Source organism: Hipposideros armiger, unplaced genomic scaffold, assembly GCF_001890085.2.
Source record: "Hipposideros armiger isolate ML-2016 unplaced genomic scaffold, ASM189008v1 scaffold_221, whole genome shotgun sequence".
Lineage (NCBI taxonomy): Eukaryota > Metazoa > Chordata > Mammalia > Chiroptera > Hipposideridae > Hipposideros > Hipposideros armiger.
In genome coordinates, this window is record NW_017731571.1 from 681,915 (window position 1) to 706,479 (window position 24,565).

The 24,565-nt window shown below is 35.5% G+C and overlaps 1 protein-coding gene across 1 annotated transcript in view; it reads right to left on the bottom strand.

Annotated features, from left to right (window-relative positions):
* The window catches only part of MPP7 (MAGUK p55 scaffold protein 7), a 288,725-nt gene that overhangs the window by 120,034 nt on the left and 144,126 nt on the right, over positions 1 to 24,565 (bottom strand). Inside the window, exons 4-5 of the mRNA XM_019654387.1 lie at positions 7,625 to 7,702; positions 5,163 to 5,243 (exon numbers count right to left, since the gene is read on the bottom strand). Of these exons, the coding sequence (XP_019509932.1) occupies positions 5,163 to 5,243; positions 7,625 to 7,702 (159 nt within the window). The remainder of the gene's footprint in view (positions 1 to 5,162; positions 5,244 to 7,624; positions 7,703 to 24,565) is intronic.

Consider the following 24,565-nt stretch of genomic DNA (forward strand, 5'->3'; position numbering starts at 1 on the left):
GTGTGTGTGTGTGTGTGTGTGTGTGTGTGTGTGTATTTTTAAAATAAAAGTGACAATAAACTTCTCAAAAAAAATATAAGCCACAATGGAGCAATATCTTTAAAACACTCAAAGGAAAATACTGTCAACCTAAAATTCTATACCCAATAAAAATATCTTTTAGAAATGAAGGGATGTTGAAGATTTTTTAAAGACATGCAAAAGCGGAAGGAATTCATCACCAGCAGATTTGTATTCCAAAAAAACAAACAAAACAAAAAACCAAACATGTTGTAGAAGTCATTCAGACAGGAAAAATGACAGCAGATGGGAATATGGATCTATTCAAGGAATGAAGAATACCAGAAATGTCCACTATCTAGGTATCCATGGTAACTATCACATACATAGTAAGAATAATAGAGACATATAATTAACATATTTTTAAATAAATTATTTTAGTTGATAGGCAATATTCAGAATACCAGGTAGGTGCTTTCTTCCTTAGCTTTATAATAATTTCCATGTCTATATTTCAAAATATAGATATCAAGTTCCTATTTTTTTAATAGCCTTCTTATTTTTGGTTAGCAACATTCCTATTTCAGACAACTAAAAGTAACTTTGTATTCCACTTTCCTGTTTTAACTGTCCTGACTTTATTCTTCAGTATACAGATTTTCCTTTCAAAAGGCAATACTTAAATGAAAATTGTGTTTCCATACATCTTAACTACCAATCACAACTGATAGGTTTGTGCCTCTTAGAAAAATCTGCAGGAAACTGAATACCAGACCCTGTAACTCATCAGGTTCACAAGCTCTCATTGCCTTAAACCCCCTGAAGTCAGTTCTACATCCTAAGTATCTGCCAGGTCCAAAGAATCAACTGTCTAGCTCATAAGGATGAGTAACACTGATTTATTCCTCTAGAAGGAAGCTTAACTTTTCCCTTTAGCCTGCTTCAATGAAATCTCATCCATTCTGCATGCTCAGGCAATCAGCAGTTTCTTGTAAGTGAATGTTTTAGACAGGTGAACAATTACAACAAATCTTTTTATTTTTTTGGCTTTTACAAAACCTACCAAATTTTCCCTGACTTCCTAAATTATAAAACCATGTTCTAGAAATGATGTCACTTCACTGTTTTATCAAAAATAAGGCATAGAATGGTGTCTCATAGAGGTTGATTTGCCTTTAATGTGACAATTTGATGCCTAGGAATAGTTCTTATTTATTAATGACTCCCTTTGCTTCCTCGAGAAACAAGGCCTTTGTAGAGATCACCATACCTCCATCAGTGCCACCGACATTATTGTTGATGGAAGGGTCCATCACTGCAGCAAGCTTTCACATTCTACTTAGGTGTTTCACTACTCACTACCATTTCCTTTTTCTCACTATCTGTTACTTCTTTCATACTTGGTTATTTTTTTTCTGGACTTTAAGATTTGAAGAAGACTGGATTTTTACACATTATTGAGTAATTAGAAAACTTGCTTATTTTTTGTATATGGCACCTGACCAATTAATTCAAAGATTTAAAGATTGGATGTAATCTTTACATCTTTGACAGTTCTCAGATGAGACTATTGTTACAGAATGACAAATCATTTCCTAACTATTCAAGACATGAGGGCAACAAGTAATACAGGAAAAACGTTGGAATATATTCTAGTGGTGATCAACTAGCAGAGCTAAAAAAAAAACACATTAATTGAAGAGGGCTTGCAAAGGCATAGAGAAAAAGGGTCTTCTCATGCAGTGCTGAAGGCAATGTACATTGAGAGACCCTGTCTAGATGACTGCTAAGTACAAGCTGGCAATAACTATCAAAATTTTAATGAACAAACATTTGAACCGAACAATTTACTGACCAAATAAAATTCTGTAATATACGAGAGATGTATAGTATAGTGTTGTTTAAATAGCAGAAAAGCAGAAACAACAGAATGTCCACCTATAAGGAATGTTAGGTAGGTAATTATGTTGATCCAAAGAGAAGTCCAAAACATCCAAATGTTAAAAGTACACAAAACAAACCATAAGTAGTACATTCTATTATCCCAGTTGTAATGGAAGTGTATTTGTAATATTTCTGTATACAAAAAGGAATGAAAGGTAATGTAGCCAATTAAGAGTATTTATCTACTTATTCTACTTAAAAGTTTGAATTAAAAATACAATTACATATTATCAAAAAATTTTTCTGTGTATTTTTAAAAGTGTCAAAGTACTTCCTGAAAGGTAAAATTAAAGTAATAACCTATCACAACTTATTAAAGACAAATACCATAGAGTTGTTTTGAAATTTTTAATTTTTTTATTTTTTTCATTATGTAAATTTATTGGGGTGATAATGGTTAGTAAAATTATATAGGTTTCAAGAGTACATTTCTATACTATGTCAGCTATATATTGCATAGTGTGTTCACAACCCAGTCAGTTCTCCTTCTATCACCAGATATTTGACCCCCATTACCCTCTTTTACCACCCTTCCTTCCCCCTTACCCTCTGGTAACCACTGAACTGTTGTCTGTGTCTATGAGTTTTTGTTTCTTTGTCTTGTTCGTTTGTTGCTTCCAGTTTTATTCCCCACATGACTGAAGTCCTATGGTTCTTGATTTTTTTCTGTCTGACCTATTTTGCTTAGCATACTAATAATCTCAAGATCCCAAGATCCATTCATGTTGTCACAAACGGCAGTATTTCATCTTTTCTTATGGCTGAGTAGTAGTCCATTGTGTGTGTGTGTGTGTGTGTGTGTGTGTGTGTGTGTGTGTGTGTATATATATATATATATATATATATATATATATATATATATATATATATCTTGAGGTTATTATGCTCCCAACCCAAGTTTAGAGTTAGCATCACTCCTCTGTGTTACACATATTCCCTTTTATTTAACCCAATATTTCTCCTATCACTTTCATTAATCTACATATATCTTCCATAAGTTGAATCTATTGAAACTGGCATAGAGTAGGCATTGAAAAAAATGTACAAGAATGAACAAATGAAGATCTGACTCCAGTGACATTTACAAATTACCAAAGAAAGTTTTAAAATTTTTCAAAAAGAGTTGGCAGATCTGTAGGATACATGTATTACCTTCCCATAGTGGCTACATATTTGGTTGTATATATTTGTGGTGTGTTTAAAAAAGTCACTATTATTACTTTGGAAGTACACTTCAGGTTTCTTTACAGTTTTGTGAATTGCATATTTAAAATGGAACAGCAATCCTTAAAAGTAAATACTTTCTTTATCCACTAAAAATTAAAGACAATATTCAAATTAACACCCCAGAATTCATTTTTCATATTTTAACTGCCAGTTCAACTAACAATTCATGTATACATGTCATATTCTTCTGTACCTTGCTTCTGCTTAAAAAAAAAAAGGCAAATATTTTATTCCCAGGACAAAAAGGAGTGGTTAATCATATTCTGATATATTCTAAAACTTACATGGGGGCTATATTTCTTAATGTAATACCTATAAAAGTGCGATTCAACATGATGATAGTTAATATAAATGATTTCAAGGAAAGCAATGTTAAATGTTAGGTTAAAAGGGCAGAAAGCTCTTTTCTTCCTAAGACTGGCTAACTAGAAAAAGGCAGTGCCAACCAAAACATCTTGTGCCTAAAATCTTACCTTTCTACCAATTACTTCCTGAACATACTGACTTCTCATCCATTTTTTATAAATATGACAAATAAACAAAATTATTCACCTAAGATATTTTGCCACATAAAGTTCAAGTATTCAATTATAAAGTTTTATCCAATGGTAGTGTATAATACCATCTAAAATCATAACTCCCTCACGAGCCAAACACTAGTTTCCATCCAGTCGAATCTCTATTATTAGCTATTTCATTTCAAACATCATTGAATAGAACACCAAAGTCATGTTCGTTTTGGTCAGAAATTTCTAATACTTGAACCAATATATAATACTTCGCAAAAAGGAGTTTAACAAGCTTCTCATAGCTAATCTTACCATGCTCTGGTTAATATTAATTTCTCATTTGCAGTCTAAGACCAAATCAAGACTTTTTCATAGCATTCTCTGGCTATGAGCTCTTATCCTTTCTACACACTGTGTCTTTTAATATCAAGCAACTATTCAACTTATTCTTTTAGAACTAAAATTTAACCAATCTCCTCTGTACCACTCACTACAAGTCAATTACTCTCATATTAATCATATTCCCTTTACCCTTTACAGCAATTTATTCATGTACTTCTATTTACTTATAGGGATTAGAAATTATAGCCCATGTATGTCTTCACTTCATCTTTTATTTAATACTTTTTTTTAATATCAAGTTAACACCATTATAGCATAGTTCCAATGTTTTTTCAAGGAAGATAGAAATTGGTTTTTGCATCTAGGTAGAAATTTTCATCCAACAATCTATATATGTTTATTAGAAATCATAAGCAAGCATTTTAATTACATAATTTCATAATCCATATGTAAGTCTGACTCATGAATAATATTTTACATATAATTACAGTAGTGTCAAGTCCACATGAATAGGTTTGGGTACTTAGTGCAGTGAGGGCCTTAGAATTAACAGGAAATTTCAAAATGCCTTCTGTTGACTAACTACATTTGGTGAAAAAATAAGTAACAAACGTGGGAGGAAAATGGCAAGGAAAACTGAAATCTGTCTACTGATACTTTAGTGGTATTTACCCTGGAAAACTGCTCTGTAAAATGGTAGGATATATTAAAACATGAATTGCTAGAGGGAGAAGAGATAGGAGGACAAAGAGGGAGGAGGAAGAGGAATGCTGAAATGACCCTACAGAAAAAGATAGTTGTCAGACATCCTGGAATACCATTAACTAGTCAAGTAAGATCAACCTAAACCAAATCACTAATAGGTTCTGTATTCTGTACTCATTACTTCATAGAAAAGGAAAACAACCTTGAAGCCATGTAATATCTGCCAACTGAAATTCTGAGCTTCCCAATTAAGTATTTTATAATTTGTCACATTACCATCAAAAGCTTGACTCTTTTGCCTGAATGACAGTTAGGCTATTAAAATGCTATGCACATTTTCAAAATACATTTACTTGAAAATTGATGCTTGAAACAAAATTCATCGGAAGTCTCAGAAAGTGGCCCTTTTGGAAGATATTTATTGCATGTCCTCACCTTCACATTGGGTTTTGACAGTAGTTTCAACAGCTCTCTGATCTCACTGTTTAATGGCTTGTTCTGAAGCTCTTCAGCCAGCTGTAAGAGAGACCACGTTGACATCAAGGACATTGAGTAAGGGCATTGTGCAGTTCCATGTGTGACCACTGAGATTCTGTCTTGCTATTGTCCAGTAATTAAGGGGAAGTCAGCATGAAAGAAAACAGACTACCAATCATGGCTCTTCTTTTTAGGCACTTGGTTGCTCAGATCCCAGCCCAAGCTCTTGGCTGAGCATAACTCAAGGCATCATATCAACCCGATCACCTTCTGATTTATTGCAATGAGGGCAAACCCCAGCACTTCATCTACTGAATGGTCTTTTGCACGCAGACAAAGGACCAGTTGTAAAAAGGACTGGATCAAGCTTTGACACTATTGAAAAGAAAAAAAAGCAAGCAAGAAAGAAAAGAAAAAAAAAAAACCTTCTGAATGAGGTGGTGAAATCCACAGGGTTTCCAAAACTCCACAGTACCTTGCTGTTTAGAGCTGGGGTACAAAGAACTAGAATGCCTCTAATAGAGCAAATGGTTTGAAACTTTTAATATACTTACCTACACAGACTAAGAAGTCTGTTAAGTATAAACCAGAGTAATCATAAAATGACTTATAATAGGTTAACTACTCTGGTACCAAAAATGCTGACTATACTCTACTACAATGATGAACAATTCCCATTTGCTGGTTCTAGCTAAAAAAAGGATTGGAGCTTTGAACCTGCCTCAGGTTCTTCATGAAGAGATCTTCCTGTCAAAATTTCTACTCAATTTTAGGCTATAAGAAGGATCATATAATTTTCATAAGAAGAAAAGCAAGACTCAGAAAAAAAAAGATTAGAATTATGAGTCATGCAGTACAGAATTCAAACTCTGTACACATATTTTTATTTAAAACATTGCATGAAATTTCCATTTTCCGCTATTGTGTCTACTTAGCTAAAAATAATTGTTATCTCTGGAAAAGGACTTTTCTCTAAAAGAAGGGTATAATATGAATTAGACACAAAAAAATAAAATCAGATAAAACTGCTGGAATCATTGATTACATTTCAAAAAGTGCACTTACTTTTTCAAGGTAACATTTTTATAAAATTAACTTACAAAAAGTCACAAAGGGCTCTTAGCTCTCTTTGGTCACTTAATATATAGCAATATTTTTAAACATTCCAATACATTGCTCTGATGAATTATAAAATGCTATGTTTTACCATATTTACATAATTGTCTCTAAGTTATTTAGAAAAGCAATATTGTTGTAATATTATGGGGCCTCAAGTGCATCATTTTATAAACAAGTATTTCCCCAAATTCTCAAAAGTAAATTTTTAAAAACTAGTTTTTAAGGCTTTCTCAAGTGGCAACTGCAGCTTTTTGTAGAACTATATCTCCATTTTTATTCATCTTCATTTTAAATGTTATGGCTGTATGATGCAGAGGTAAGATTCCTCATAAAATACCTATATTGGAACACCCTTGCTGTAGATTAAAGAAAATAAAAATGTTTGGGGACTAAACAAATAGCACACAACTTGGAAATTTATTATATATGCTTTATTTTCTAAATCAGAATATAAACTATATCAAAGAAAATCAGCCTCTGAAGATGGTCAATTTTTGAATCACATTTATGATGCAGCCCTGATATTTTACTAAACTGAATGGTTTCTTTTATCATAACAAAGTAAAAACTTAAAGAGCAACAAATAAGTTCCCAAAGGTCACTGAAACCAGCCTTTACACTAAACATATTTCTCGTCTAGCTTAGTGTCCCTTATAGTTTATCCAGGTGTGCTCTCAATTCATCCGAGTCTGAAAATTAACAGTAAGAAACAGCAAGTTAGTTCCCTCCCCCAGATTGAAAATAAAATTATAGCTACAGGAAATTAACTACTCCATCAATGCCAACTTCTTCTAAAATTTATTTTTTGGTTATGAAGGTAATTTGGAAAGGTCTAATACCCATAAATCATTACTATGCTTTATAATCCATATTAAAAACAATCCTGTCTTTTTATGTATTTCATATGCCTCATTCCCCTACTAGTATCTGTCATTTTTTTAGTACTGTCAGCAATAGAACTATCTCATTTGTCTTTATTTCTCCAAAGCATTCCTCTTGTCTGTGACTTTCTCCGAACACTAATAGCTGACAGCTTCTCTCTCCCCAGAGAGGTACAGCCTAAAATTTCTATTACGTAGTTACCAAGGCAGAACAAGGAGGTATCTACATGCAAAATTTCAGAACAGGAAAGTGAGTGAAAATCAGCAGACTATCAGCATAAGCTCAGTGATGACAGGGATTTTGGAAACATTTGCAACTTCTTCTGGTTTTCATGTGCATCTTTCTGTGCTAGGATGTGTTCTGCTGCAGCCAGGCTGGTGGGAGACGTGCCCCAGTGATCTCAGAAAGGGAACACTTACATCATCAGCCAAGGCTGCCGCGCCATGGAGGATGGGCACCGGGTTCTGCTTTTCATAATAGTGTAGTTTTTCATGAATCTGGAAGAAAAGCAAATAAATATAAGTTCACCTGCGAGCAAACAATCTCAGACATTTAACTATTTTTATCGTTGTAGATAGAAACCGATCCATTGAACATTCTAAACAAAATGTATATGTTTCTATCAACCTATGGAGGACACATATATGTGCATAATTCATCTATTACTATAGGTCCAGTGTTTATAACATGAAGTCAAATGGGGGAAAAATGGTCATCCAATAGAATCTACATAGAAATTAGACCTTTGTTTCCATTAGCTTTATAAAATCTTTAATTTCTAAAACATATTGCTTCAACACTTCAAGTATTGATTGCAGTTTATATTCCTGCTAAAAAGATAAATTATGATTAAAGCAAAGCGGTAAAATGGCAGCCACATTCTGACAGTTCAGTGTGTAATAACCCTCAAGGGTGAAGAAGTTGGCGCTGTGTGAACCTGTGTGCCAGCACTCCAGGAACACACCGTTCCTTTTTTTTTTTTTTTTCCAAATTGCCAACTTTCCCCCAGAATTCAAATTTCTAAGAAACAACGGGATTTCTCATAACTAGAGACATTTCTCATAACCAGCTAGCGTAAGTAAAATAATTTTCCATATTGGAAAACAAGTAAAATTATATTAATAAATAAAAAACACTTTGGAACTTCATTTCCCATCATCATTACCCAAGAAACAAAGAGGCAACAATATATTTTATAGCATTATAAGACAAACTGAGCTCCTTTAAAATTCCAGTATTGCAGTTAAGAAATTAAAGATGTTTGGCCAAATGCAATACTATCAGCACACGTTTAATCTATTCAACTCTTATCTAGATGCAGTTAAAATTTTATACTTGGAAACATACTTTAACTTCTTCTTATTTATAGTTGAACAAACTGCCCCCCACACACACTATATATGAAAAAGAGTTGCTCCTCACAATTTCCTGTTTCTAATGGGTTATCAAGTAATATGCTCTTTAATTATACTCAATGCTAACCAAACTCTCTTGTAAAAAGTCTGGAAGACAGATTTTATTTAGAATACCCTGATGCTATTGGTAAGAGAGGATTCTATTACCTTTTTGGCAACTTGGTACATAAAGCATCAGGGAAAGAATTTGACACTTTATGTATTACCAGAATGATCAGGGCTGTTAACATTAGACTGTTAAACATTTATCACATTCAAGTAATAAACAAATTTTCAAGAATACAGCTTTAGTAGGAGTAACGTTTGATCTGAAAAACCATTCAAGTAAAACTTAAAACTAACCATCCTAAGAGCTACATTAATTTTACTCAAGTAATTATCAAGAATCAGGCCACCTCAACAAATATTAATACTATGTCAGAACACTGAACTTACCTTCTCATAAACTCCTCTAACTTTATTGCAATTACTTGTTTAAATCTGTGCTTATAAATATAGAAGCTTGTACTTACTAAACACCATGTGCCTAGAGTACCTACATAGTAGTAATCAGTACTACAAGTATTACAGTCTCCCATGAGTTCAGTATTTTAATACCCTAACCCTTACACGTACATTAAGAGGTAGATAGCAACATCATCCCAAATTTCACAGATAGACATATACACAGGAATGAAACAGCTTGTGCAGTCCTGCAAATAGTAAGTAACCCGCAGAGTTGGCGTTAGACACTTAGGCTGTCTGGCTCAGGCTCAGAGCTCTGTATCACTCTGCTTTGCCTGCCTCTCAGACTCGCACCTCATCTGCATTCTTCCCTGACCTCATCTACTGGTGAATTAATACAACCTGTTTGTAGGGCACAGGAAGAAAGCTGGATAGATATGTCACAAACAGTAATGTAATGGCTGTTTTCAGTGATGACAGAATTATTGACAATTCTTCTCCATCACTCTCCCCTTATTTTTTGTTTCCTATAGCTCCTAATTTTTCTAGATTAATTTATATTAATAAAATAATTATAACCAAAATTACATACCCCAAATAAATACCTTATTTCTCCACTTAATTTTCTTCCTCTGTCTTTTAAAAATAGTCAGCTCCTCTTTCTACATCCTCTTCTCTAGATCCTTGTCCAAGAGCCAGTTCTGCCCACCTCTAGACTTTGTACTATATCGACAATTTTTTAAATGTTCTCCTAGATTTTCCCAATTCTGGCAACCCTATGTTGATGTGTATTTTACTTGAATACATACTTTGAAAAAGATAAGTTGGTAGGAAAGTAAAAATTACTCTAAATAATTTTGAGCTGTTCACTATTTCCAGAAATATTGACAGAAATTCTGCTTTTTAATACCAGGAAAGAACAATTAAAAAACCAAAATGATTTTTAAACTCTAACACAATAAATAGGTAACATGTATAGACTTCACGCCAAGGTTGTCCCAGAGAACTTTCTGTGATGTTGAAATCATTCTATTGGGACGTGTTTTTGCAATGAAAAACAGAAAAAATACATCATGACTTGTCCAACAACACAATATATCTGCTTCTTCAATATGTAATTTCGACTAGTCATATGTGGTAACTGAGCACTTCAACTGTGGCTAGCATACCTGAAGAATGGAATTTTTATTTAATTTAAATTTAAATATAAATAGCCACAGGTGGCTAGTGGCTTTCATATTGGGTAACATGGAATAACTTTATAGTACACACTCTGTGATTTCTCTTTTTATCCCAGAAAAAAATCACTCTGATATAAATTTGGCAAATTTTCCTGAACGGTACCATTTTGCGATCCAGCAGACAAATATACAACCAACGATGTGGCTTAATCATCAATAAGGCAAAGTAGCATCTATTACTAAATACCATGGATAGCCGAATCCTATCCCTTTGAAGATTAAACTGTGTAATAAAAGTGTACTTCATTTCACTTCCCTTAACAAGAAGAAAGCAAAAGTGGGAGGAGTTGTGGAAAGAAAGGAGTTAGGAGTAAAGAAGTCTGGAGAGAAATGAAGACTCTGCTTAAATTAATTTCATATAAAAAATATGAAATTATTCAAAAGTAAGGTCCTAAAAAAATGGCATGCTAAAATATTTAAAATACACTATTAAAAAAAAGGACATTCCAAGATGCATATACATTTATGCTCTATTAAACAGTGTACATTTTATGTCCATAAGGGTTGATTTTCTATAATTACATTTGTAATCAGAAAAAGTCAGTTAAAATAAAAACCATTTCTATACGTAACCAATTCTTATAGGCAATATATTATTACCCTCATTTGCACACATCTTGAAAATAAGTGTTTAATATCTTTAAGGGACTCCGGCGCCAATAACCTAATTTTAGTACACATACAGTAGAAACTGTTTTAAATGAAGCTTCAATAACGAAAGTATAAATAAGGCTTAACTACTCCCAATGCAACCATTTGTTTTCAACCTCTCAGTGATGTGTAGAGGCATTGAAACTGAAAAACCCACTCATGGTTACTGGAATGATATTAAATAAACCAAGGCTGTAAAATCCGTTTCCTGTCTTCTATTATGAGTATTGAAAAATACTGAAAGTAACCGCTCAGCAGTTTAAATCTCTATGTTAATTTAAAGTACCCAATCCAAAACTAGCAAGTACATGCACACAGACAACTCTCTCTCTCTCTCCCTCTCTCTCCCTCTCTCTCCCTTCTCTCTCCCTCTCTCTCCCTTCTCTCTCCCTCTCTCTCCCTTCTCTCTCCCTCTCTCTCCCTTCTCTCTCCCTCTCTCTCTCTCTCTCTCTCTCTCTCCTACCTCCTTCATTTCAAACATGGAGAGGAGGGAATTCTGAGTATTACAAGGTTCCTGAAACACAATGACAACCAAGAACAGCTGAAAATTACACACTATGTTGTGTAGGAATAAAAAAAAAATAAAAGTATTCTAATGGCTGGGACCCTCATTAAAAATAACATCAATTTAATCTTTTCTCCAAAAGGAAAAAAAAATCATAATTTTGGCTCAAGGGAAAAAAGGGACAATAAGAAAAGGGGAAATTTGAAACTGTAAAATACAGCATAGGCAATAGTGCTAACTGTATGTCCTCCTTTCCAATTTTATACCACTAATATCTCTCTCTTGGTTATTTTTCTTGGCTAGTAACTCCAGAAACAAAATAATTTAATAGAACTGCTGAGAACTGGCACCCTTATTTTGTTCCTGCCTTTAATGGGATAAATTCTGGCTTTCCACTGCGATAGATACACACTATCATGTGAAATCAGTATCCATTCATTCTATATTTATCAAGAATATTTTTTAAAGAATGAATGCTCAATTTCACGAAATGCTTTTCAGCATTTATGAATATTGTTTTTCTTATTTGACCAGTTAATATGGTAAATTCTATCTATAGATTTCCAAATATTGACCCATCCTTGCATTCCCACAATGAGCCTCACTTGGTTATGATGTATTTTTTTAATGTGCTGTAGAGTTCCATTGGCTAACAATTTATTTAGAATTTTTGCATCAATATTCATAACTGAGGCTGGCATTTGTATATTTTGGGTTGGGGGCATTTGTATCTTTTGGGTTGGGGGATATTGGTCTTAAAATCAATGTAATAGTCATTTCATGGTTTTTAAAACTATGAAAACTTTTCATATTTTTATATGCTCTAGAAACATCTAAAGACCACTGGAATGATCTCTGTTTTAAGTATTTGATCACATTCCCCTGAGATATCAGCAGGGTCTGATGTATTTTGGAAGGTAGCTTTAAACCCCAAATTTTTTTATTTCTTCTGGTTGGTTTATGGCAATTTCTCCATTTAGGTTTTTCTATCTCTTTGAAAGTCAGTTGCAGAAAATACTATTTCCTAGAAAATTATTCATTTTTATCTGGCTTTAACAAAATTTGCTTAAGCAAATAGTGTCTTAGGAGTCTTTGAATTTCTGTATTGTCTACGTTTTTCTTCATTACCATTTCTTATTTGCTGTATTTGTACCCTATTTTCACCCTCCATTAGTTAGCTAATACTGATTTTACTGTATTTTCAAAGAAGCATCTTTTAGATTTATTAGTTTTACTATTTTTGCTTTCTAATATTTTACTATTGTTTTACTTGATATCATTCCTTCTTTTTTTATGTAACCCAGCCCTACATAACCCTTAAGTCATGTGCATCACACAAATTATTGGAAAACAAAAGAAAAGGCAAACTCCTCTAATAGGAGTTTTATTCATCATAAAATATTGAGTAAAAGGAGAACTCATTCCAGGAGACAGATACCCAGAGTCAGAGACAAAATATGGCAATAGTGCAAGTGATTCTAACCTTGCTATTTAGAAAGGTAACCCGAGGAAGAACTAAGAGGACATACGAAAAGGTCTGAAAATTAAGATCGCAAACTTGTTGCAACAATGTTGCTTACCTTCTTTGATATCAGGGGGATTATTCATTATGAATTTGTACCAACTGGACAAACAGTCAACTAAGTTTACTATGTGGAAGTGCTGAAAAGGCTGTGTGAAAAAGTTAGATGACCTGAACTTTTCACCAACAATTCATGGCTCTTGTATCACGACAGTGCACCAGCTCACACAGCACTGTCTGTGAGGGAGTTTTAGCCAGTAAACAAATAACTGTTTTGGAACACACTCCCTACTCACCTGATCTATCCCCCAATGACTTCTTTGTTTACCTGAAGGAAAGGAAGACATTTTGATGATATTCAGGACATCAAGGGTAATACGATGACAGCTCTGATGGCCATCCCAGACAAAGAGTTCCAAAATTGCTTTGAAGGGTGGACTAGGTGCTGGCAACGGTGCATAGCTTCCCAAGGGGAGTACTTCTAAGGTGACCATAGTGATATGCAGCAATGAGGTATGTAGCACTTTCTCTAGGATGAGTTTACGAACTTAATTGTCAGGCCTCGTACATCATATAAAAGGAAAAATTCAGTTGACCTACTTATTATTGGTCCCTCTTCCATTCACTATTCATTAGTTGAGTTGCTGAGAAGAAAGAGGTTTTTGTCAAATTAATTTGTGCCATTATTTTAGAATTCAAGAGTACTTGGTATAAGAACATTCAGGCCACCTGTGCCACTAAGTGGCACTAAGATGATGAAGGACTAATTATCTATTCAAGTATGAAACTAGAAATGAAATCATGTACTTTCAGTTCCCCCTTTTCATCTTTGTCTTTTATCCATGCAATGCTTCCAATAAGGAATTCCCAAAGTGATTTTCATGTGGGTTTTTTTAAAATTTTAATCATATATAGTACACCATTCTCTAACTTCTAAATTTTTTAAATGTTTTAATTTATTAATGTTCCATTTTTTAAACTTTAGACATTTAAAATATAAATAAAAGGTGATAAACCACATACCAGCATAGAAATTAAAAAGCTATTAACTTGGTATATTTGCTTCAAATATCTAATGAAATAAATCATAGGAGATAAGGCTGAAGACCCACCCTTTCATCCCCCCCTCCTCTCTCTCCTCCAAGGAAAAAAACATTATGCTGAAACTGCCGGATACATCCCCACAAACATTTTCATACTTTTAAACATATATACATTCATAAACAATACATGCTATTTTTTTAAATGTACAGAAATGGCACTCTTTCCTTTACAACTGGATTTGTCATTCAATACGATGTTGAGATATCTGGCAGATATATGTAGATCTAGCTCATTCATTTTTAACAGCTGAATAATATTCTATTATATTAATTAACTGTAGTTCATAGATCCATTTTTTAACTGAGGAACACTATGGGTATTTGTGCTTTTTTGCTACAGAATATCTTTGCACACGACTCCTTCCTGCACTCTGGTAGACACCTAAAAGTGTTTCAGTGATTCCTGTGTCCCCACAACTATCCCTGCAGCTCAGTTAAGGCACATGCCTAGTGGTCAAACATGAAACGTAAGTTGTAAGTGCCACTTCCAGGGTGAGGCCTTTAAAACACCGGTATGCTGCCTCCATACTCTCGCCTTCCACCAGCTGGATGCGGATTGTGACAAGGCCTTAAGAGAAAACAAATCCACCAGGCTGAAGGAACCTGGGTTCCCAAAATACCTTATGGAGGACGGTGAAACATCAATCTGACATACCCTTCTACATGATTACCCAGTAAAAAACAAACTTCTATTGTCCCTATACTGTTACTTTTTTGGACTATGTCAATTGTTCCTCTTATCTTAAATAATACAGTGAGCCTGGGCAAGTAGAAGTTATTTTAACATACACATATCTTTTTTCTTTATGGTTGTGCATTTTGGGTTTTTTAATTAAATTTATTGGTGGTTTTACAATGGTAAACTCATGTATGTTTCAAGTGTACAATTCTATAATACATCATCTATATATTGCATTGTAAAAAAAACATTTCCTATCCTAAGGTAATAAAGAGATTTTCCTGTGACTTTTAAGTTTTACAGTTTTACTTCATATACTGAAGTCTTAACTCACACCCAAGAGGAGCTCTCACTTTGCCTTTTTTCAAAAAAGATTAAATAAAAATGTAATCTTTTTCCAATGAGATATACTACTACTTATTTGTTGTTGATGGAACTCCCACATACAAGCGTCTGTATCTAGGCTCTCTGTTCTGTTTCTTGATTTGCCTCTGAGCCAATATCATTGCTATATTTTTTATCTACAATCTTGATATCTAGTAAGGCAAAACTTCTTAGCCCTATTTTCTTCTGCAAGGCTTTTTGGATCCCATATTCCGTGAAAAACAAGTTAATATATCTTAACTTTGCTATCTGTCCGCATTCTGAGAATTTTCCTGAAATCTATCTTCTAATTTACTTTGCTCTCTTAAACTGTGTCTAATCCCTGAGGAACCTATCCACAGAGGTTTTTGTTTTTATGTTTTAATGACTATACTTTTTATTCCTGTAGTTCGAATAGGGCTCTTTTCACAAACCTTTCTGTTCTCTTTTGCTAGCACTTCATGTTTTTCTTATGATTGAGGACTTCTTTTATGTCTTATACCATTTTAAACATATTTATTTCATAGGCTAACAGGCTGTTTTACTATATAGCAGCGGTTCTCAACCTGTGGGTCGTGACCCCTTTGGGGGTCGAACGACCTTTTCACAGGGGTCGCCTAAGACCATCAGAAAACAAAAAGATATTTACATTACAATTCATAACAGTAGCAAAATTAAAGTTATAGAGCAGCAACGAAAATAATTTTATGGTTGGGGGTCACAACATGAGGAACTGTATTAAAGGGGTCGCGGTATTAGGAAGGTTGAGAACTGCTGTTATATAGAGTGCTTCGGTTTTAAACTTGCTATTTGTGGTGCCTACTGACTACAGCGAAAGGCAGATTTTTTTTCTCGAATGTTTTATAATTTGGGGTTGTTAGGAAATCTTCTGTGTGATGTTATGTGAGGGAGTCCTAGGGTGATGGTATATCTTTTCAGAAATACTTTGTATTTGCTTACAATGGGTGACCTTGAAATATGACCAGTCACTTCGCTAATTTCACAGTTAGGACTCCTGCTGGAGTTTGTGGGTAAAAAAACTCAAATCCCACGCCATGGACCAAACAGCTCATGGTTACAAATTCTTAAACTAGACTTTTTATTTTGTTCCTACCTAATCTCAGGAAGAGACAGACCAGATTCTTAGCCACCTGCCCAGAAAGGTAGCTGGAATTTTTCTCATCTTCCCATTCACTAACAGAATAACCCTAGAAAAGTAGCTGTTCTGTGTGTGTGTCAGCACCAATTCCCCACCATGACCTAATCTAAATGTCAAGAGAGGGACTCCCCACTCCCACTTCTGGCCAGTCCCTCCAATACAGCTGCAACATACGCTTAACCAGTCACCAGGGCAGTATTCGGTTTATTGTTAATTTCTGGAACACGTACATTTCCCTTACTTACAAGCTTACTAATGCATTTAAAAGAACGTTCACAATTATTTACCCAGAATTTCTAGGTGCTTAATGTAGGAACTAGAAGGCTGAGTTGGTTATTTAATGTAAATTAGTTCTGGCATCTCACAAGACAGCATAAAGTTCCTTTACGCAATATTACTATAAAAGAGGGGGGAAATCACATTTTACTTCCAGGAGGAGTTTCTAGGTACCTTATTTCTTACCTTTCAGGAGTTATTATGTACATTTGGCTTATGAGATTCATTTTGGTTGGTGTTTCTACCCGATTTCAATGTATTTTTTTTTAAGTTGAAAATAACAGTTCATCTAATTTGGAATAATTTTTTCAGAATTAAAACAGAGATCCTTATAATAATTTTGTCTTTAGGCCTTCCGCCATATTACATAGAGTTATGAGTGTACCTGTGCTCACAAGCACAGTTGAAAAAACAAAGATTTGAGGCTATAACTTTGCTCCAGTGACACAGCCAGAAGAAAACAAAAAAAGCCTTTCCATAGGAAACCACTAAAAGCAACTGGTTACTTTTGCCTTCAATTCAGGCCAGGGTGTTTGCAACATCTCTATAGAGATGAATAATTTTTATAAGGGACATGGCCTTACAATGGTTATAAGAACACAAAACAGTTTTGGGGCTTAAGTTAAATTATAAAAAAACAACAAACCACCAACTTTTTGGTTTTGGTTGAATGCGTAGTGATTCTATTTCAAATCGTTTCCCAGAATCTTCTCTACAGATCAGATTAGCTCCCAGAACAATATTCCAGAGAAATTAAACTTTATCCAATTTCTTTTTTAAAAGCCATTAAAGAGGAAAGACAAGGTCCAATTTGTGCTTGCCTCCATTTTCCTTATGAGATGGGGGAGGGGCGAATTGGAAACAGGAAACCACTTAAGAGGATATTTCGGCAGTGGTAAGAAATTCCCAGGGACGTATCAGAGCTCAGTGCAGGTTACTCTGGAGGTTCACAGGCTTTCCTTCCTTTGTGCACAGGCCCGATGGACTCCACCTCCTCTCAGTGGCCACACTACTGCCTCTATCCCCAAGCAGCTGTGAAATGGGATATACTCTTCCCACTTTTGTTTTCCTTGCTATCCCCAAAGAGAAGCATACAGGGCCATATGCTTTAGGGATTTTACTGCTATCACAAGGGGAAAATGACAAAGTAAATATGAAGAATTTATAACATTTTCACAGTTTTTAAAAACGAAGTATCAATATAATTTATTAAGAGCCTTGAACTCAAACATATCCGAGTTTAATTCCAAGTCCACCCCCTTACTTGCCATTAGACAACTTACTTAACTTTTGCCATGAGCTGAATGTTTCTGTTCCTCCCAAAATTCATTTGCTGAAACTTATTCCCCCAATGTGACGGTGTTAGGAGGTGGGGCCTTTGGCAGGTGATTAGGTTCTGAAGGTGGAGCCCTTATGAATGGGACTAGTGCCCTAGAGACCCCAGAGAGCTTCCTCCCCTTCCATCACGTGAGGACACAGCAAAAAGATAAGTGTCTGAACCGGGAAGTAGGTCCCCACCAGACACCAAATCTGCTGGTGCCTTCATCTTGGTTGGACCTCCCATCCTCCAAAACTGTGAAAAATGCATTTGTGCTGTTGATAAGCTACCTAGTCTATGGCATTCTGTTACTGCAGCCTAAACAGACTAAGATAACTTTCTAGAGCTTAGATTCTTCATATTTAGAAGAGGATAATAATAGTACTTAGTTCATACGTAAGTGATTGTGAAAATTAAACAAAGTGACTATTAAAAGGGCTTCACACTGTGTCTAGAAAACAGAAAATACCCAATACATGGTAGTTTATGTTCTGTTTCCCCATAATGCCCATCGTTGTCATTTCTAGGGACAGGATATATCAGTTTCTCCTTGACTACACCACATTGCACATGTATAAGATACAACTGATGCCTGATAAAATCAAAGCAGAATTGGTACCATCTATTCTCAAGTAGAGAATGTGCATTTCTGAGGGATACTAAACTAAATGCTACCCCACCCTCACCCCCCGATATTTCTTCAAAAGCGTTCAAAAGAAAAGAAGATAAAGAAGGCCTGAACGGAGGCAGTGGCTACAGGGTGAAGAAAGCTGGGTGGACACAGGAAAGGAAGAAATGTATTTAACCACAGCAAGTGGCAAATGACAGAGAGAGTACAACATCAAAGAACATCAAATGAGATTTCCAGGCAGAACGCGGTTTATGATGAAAAAATCTAGATTTATGAGTTTATTAATATGTGCTAAAAGGACCTGTCTTAAAACATTCATTGCTCTGGTTATCCCATTCCCAAAGGAGAATGTTCTATCTTTGGGATAAGAATAAAACCCTCACTCAGGAAAAAAACTCTAACAACTATTCGGTTGTCAGAAAAGTCATGACGTATTTTTCTGTTTTTCATTGCAAAAACGCGTCATGACTTTTCCGACGACCCAATAGATGGAATGTTTCTTAGAAGAAAGAGTTCCCATCAGAATTATGTCCAAGACCATAAGAAGCTAGCTACCATTGTTGTCAAGTATCATCTCCCTATAGGAATTTAAAGACCTTTTGCTCACAATCCCAAATTTCTGTTGAAGCTGAAGAGGAAACACATAATTTTGAGATGAGCTAGGACCTGGTCAGGCAATGTGTTATGCGTGTGAGCGTGACTACGGAAAATGAGTGTTAGAGAGGAACCAGGTTTCATTCACAGAGGAACTACCCAGCAAGCACACATTGGCTGCCATGGCCTTATCCCGATCCTTCAGTGGCTTGCCACTGCACTCGAAATTAAGTGTATGCTTGCCGATGCTCTTAAACAGTCAATCAGTGAATGACTTCAGCGTTTTATCTCAAGCCCTTTATTCTCCCCCAAGTTCCAACCACAGGGACCTCATGTGAGTTCCTCAAGCCAACAAAGTCCGTCCTACATCAAGGCATTTTCTCTGCCTGCAACACTCCTTAGTCTTGGGGGTGCCCACACTCATGTTTGGGTCTCAAATATCACTTATACAAAGATGCATTCCTCAACCGTCCTAACCAATCAGCATTAGTACGCCCCCATTATTAGCTCTGATAGCTCTCTATTTTTGTTAATCATCCTTATTAGATGTCATCTTTGTAGATTTATTGTACTTACATGCTTAGCCCTGTCCCCACTAGGTCATGGAATTCACAGACTTGGGAAAATGTCCCTAGAGTTCTCCACTATATTACTAGCTAATAGCCCATTACCTTTCATCAAATAGAAGCTCAAAATTTATAATGATTAATGGATCTATGAATCTTACGATCCCAGGCACCTAGTAACATTTGGAGATATAGTTTAAGAGATGGCAGTGCAATTTTTTCCTTCTCATCCCCAAACTGATGATTAGGGCCCAAAGCTGAAGAAAAACAAGTGTTAAGTACCACACTCTAAGGAAAATTTCCATCAACTGGAAATATACACCTGTCCAGAGCTAAAGAGATGGCTGAAATGTAATCAGCAACCATCTCTACCATCCCATCTGCCACTTCCCAGTGTGTATGTATATAGTATATGTATGTATACAAGTATGTGTAATAAATATGAGGACAAAAGATGGAAAAAATGTCTTATCAAAGTAAGAACAAAATAGAAGTAGTGAGTCTACAGCCAAATGAAGAGCGTAGTCATGAGCGTAAGTCTCTAAGAGAATCGCTCATAGATGATGGGAGCGCAGAGAAGACTGAAAAGATACTCTCCAGCTCAAGCAACCAACTGATTTACCCTTTGTGTCTATCTAATTGGGGGAGAAGGGAAACGAGAGATGACAGAACCAAGAACAGGAGCAGTGGTGGGGGCAGACTACTGCTTGGCTACTACAAGTGACGGTCAGCTTCCTAGGGATCAGTGGACCCTAATGACGGTAACTGAACTTAAGCTACCTTGCTGATAATCTAGCCAATCACACTGCCAATGGCTTCGGGGTGCACCAACTGTGCACCCCAGGAGTATTTGTGCAGTATTTGTGCACAACCAAAGAGGTAAGGATGCCAGTGTCAGCGTGAGAAGATGCAACAATGTGGATAATTAAGTAAAAACTATCATTCCTTTCCCTTTTTCTCCCTCCCAGGACCCCACACTGGAAGCGCTGGATCTCCTCCCAGAAACAAACGAGTCCATCTCCCAAGGAAGTGGGGAGCGAGGGAATGACAGTATGGCTCGTGACCACGTGAGCTCCACGACTCCTGGCTGGCACTAGGGAAGGGAAGAGGTGAGAGTTAAACTAGATATGACAAAGGAATCTTAAACTGGTCTTTTAATCACTGAAAATGCCTTGGAAGTTATAGCTTTTGTGAGAAATTTTGTTTGAGATAGAAAAGCTAGTTTCAATGTAATACATTTTGATGCAGCGATTAGAGAAAAATTAAAACTGCATTTTATTAGCACTGAATGGCTCCGTTTATCGATTAGAGTGTTATAGACCAACGGTTCTCAAACACTTGTCGCCTCAGAACCCCTTCATCCTCTTAAAATTCACCTAGGACCTCAAAGAGTTCTTAAGCAGGTTATACTACTGATATTTGTAGCACTGGCATTAAAACTAAGAATTTTTCCTTAATTATTAATTCACTGAAAAGAATAAATGTTAAAATGCATGTCTTATGTGAAATGTATTTTTCAGAATAAAAGTTTGAAAGAAAAGAGTTGCATTGTTTTCCCAATTTGGAAATAGCTTTCAATTCTGGCTGAAAAGGAAACAGCTTAGACTCTCCTACGTGCTTCTGAATTCGATCTCTTGGGAAGTGTTGCTTTGGTTGAAGAAATGAAGAAAATCCAGCCTTGCAGACTTATATTGGGAAGAGGGAGTTACATTTTAGTAGCCTGTTTAGCTAATTGTGAGTATTTGCTGAAGCCACACCAAAACTCTACAGGTGGTAGTTTTTTAGACGCAAGCTGCAATGTGGACTCTGGAGGCATATCAGGGAGCCTTCCACACTCCATATTACAGAACAGGCATGATTCTCTCCTGCACTCTGCATGGCCCTTTTGCCCATGTGTGATTTCGTCATACCATGCCTTGGTCATTTGGAAAACAGGGCTTCGCTGAGTTACGCAGATTCTCCAAAGGTTTATGCATTTCATGGAACAGCAACAACAACAAAATCCTACTTGTTAATATCACCAGGAATCTCATCCCAAAAAAGTCTTGGCAACCTCGCGGGCGGCAGATACAACTCTCAAAATTCTAATACCTGCTTGAAAGCTCGAATTTTATCACCAGCATCAATGCAGTTGGTCGTTGTCTTTGAAGTGACAGGCTCGCTTTGATCATGTAAGACAATGTCTCTCAAACACAACCCAATCTGAATAAACGTAGTTTCCACCGCAGTCATTCTTTTAAGTAAGAAAGGTATCCCCGTGAAAAAAGCTGCCAGTTTGTTTCTCCCGATACGCAGCAAAGTTCTTTCTGAGTACTTCGCGTTTCTTCCACAATAAAAGGACTTGAGAGTAAAAAGAAATGTACTCAATGGCTCTGATTTAATGCAATTAATAATTTTTACTACTTCATCAAGCATATTTTTAATTAAAACTCGCTTTTTTTTTTTTTTTTTTTTACTGAGTGCATGGTGGTGGCGAACAGGATGATACTAACTAGTACCATTTGGTGCCACTGCCTCAATTGGTGTGAAGCACCGGCAGTTTTACCATTGCTTTACTACATCAATGCAAATGCCGATTCAGTGAAAAAAACAAATAACATCTTATTATTATGAAAATAGTTTTGAACTTGCAGACCCCCTGCAATAGTCTCAGGGACCCTCCATTGGCCCATCCATCACACTTTGAGAAGAACCACCACTATACACAAATTCTGAGTACATGTAACAAATACAAGGAAATCTAACACTTCTTTGTGGCTGCACCATTCACAGTGAATTACATGCCTCCAGCATAGCAACGTTAATACTTTTTACCTCACGCACACTTTCTTTAGAGTCTAGCATTTTACTGGAAACCACAGGTCCAAGTTTGTGAGACCTGTTACCCTCAGAACCAGATGGCACTTTTCTATGAAACCATCATTTCAATGTCTGAAAAGTGAGACAAGAAGCTTTAAGAAAAAAACTAGTATAGTTTTAAAGAGTTAACTTAAACAGAGATACACACCAGGTTTTAGAATTTCATCAAACGTAAGTTTGCTCACTCCCTAATGCTGTTTCATTATTCACATTTTTTAAAAATTCTACCTTTGATGCCTTTAACTCTGGCGTATAGCTGTAACTGAGAGTACATTTAAACTCAAGCAATTTATGACAGTGTCCCAGACCAAGTGCTTTTGGCATCAGCCCAGGACTGCTATTATCATCTTCCTTTATTTATTGCACCATTTCAAAACTGTCCTTTCTTTCACACATTTATATATTTTTCAACTTTGAATTTTTCACATTCATATATTTTTATGTCTAACATGCTATTCTAATGTCTCTGCTTTATGTAATAATATAAAAAGTTATTTGCTTGTATTACGACCATCACAGCTGGGATATTTTAATGCTCTTAAATAATTGTATTTGTAATTGTCACAAAAATAATTGTAATTGCAGCATATCTAAAAATAAAATGGCATTCTTTTCTCTCCCTCTCTAAGTTTTATATAAAACACAGCAAACGATTCCCCTCCTATTTCTGGCAGAGTTACCAACAATGTTTATCTTTCTATGAAAAACATCTTTTACTGTGAATTCACTTTTTAACAGAAAAACAAAGCTGCTGTCACATATGAAGCTTTGCAGACATGACTAATCAAATACACCTCTTGGGCAGTAAGAAACAAAAACTTGTAATGTCTTTGCTTATAAGAAGATGGTCCCTAGGTGAGCAGCATAAATTCAGACCAAAATTAACCATTTTAATCTTGTTCCAAAACAAAATTTCTTACCACCTCAAACCTAAGCATCCTAGGTTTCTAAAGTGTAAGTCAAAATATTTGTAATTCATTTCTAATAGAATGAAACCTCAATTTTCTAAGGTTATTTTTCACTCTATTAAGCTCTTAGAAGCATATTGGCATATGTTAAAACATATTTACAAAAATAAAATTGTAAAATTTTTATCTTTCTACCAGCTTTAAGATTATCTCCAGTAGTTCATACCAAAAGATATATAAAAATCTGATGATTTGTAAATTGCAGAAGGTTAATACATTACTACTGAGATAGTATATGCATCTAAAATTCTAAATCACAATTCACAAAGCAATTGAATTCAACCTTCAGAGTTGAATTTGTCAAATTCTACCATTCTGAAATTAGGCTGAAATCTCCCTTGATCAATTAAAACAAAGTATTGTTTAATACTAAAACCTGGATGAAAGACGCTTCGGATCTCAGAGATGTGAAGACAACTCTTTAAAGGAGCAACAGAACAGTTTTTCCATCAACTTAATATTTTGCACATGGAAATACCAACAACTCCACTAAAGGAAGGAAGAGCTACCTGGTAACACAGAACACGTCCTTCTAGTTTCAAGGTGGTGAATTGTGTCCACTGATTTATTACCTTTCCTACTCAGGATCCTATTGAAATGACCAAATAACATCGTTTTTAAAAAATGTATAGTAATAGCAGAGAAAAATGCCATCCAAAGACCACGAAACATTGAAACATTTCTAGAAAATGTTAAAATAGTAGGAAAGGCCAATCTGTATCATATTCTATACTCACAGGTACAGAGGGCCCTGCTTAGAAAAGTGGACATGTTGGTATCAGAGGTCCCAAGAACCCCAAGCTGAGAGAAGCAGAGGCTCGGAAAAAGAGGGGGGAGTAGAATATTAAGATTCATTATGTGACAATAATTTTCTTAAGTGTTGCAGGATGCTTCTAAAATGGCTCCCAAAGATCCTCCCTCCCTACCTGTACCCACCCCCTCATGTAATATTTTCCTTTTGTGTGTAGGCTGGACCTAGGGACCAACAGAAAGAGGCAAATGTGGTGGAGTGTCACTTCTGAGATTAGGTTATTAAAAACATGGTGTCTCCCTCTCTCTCTCCCTC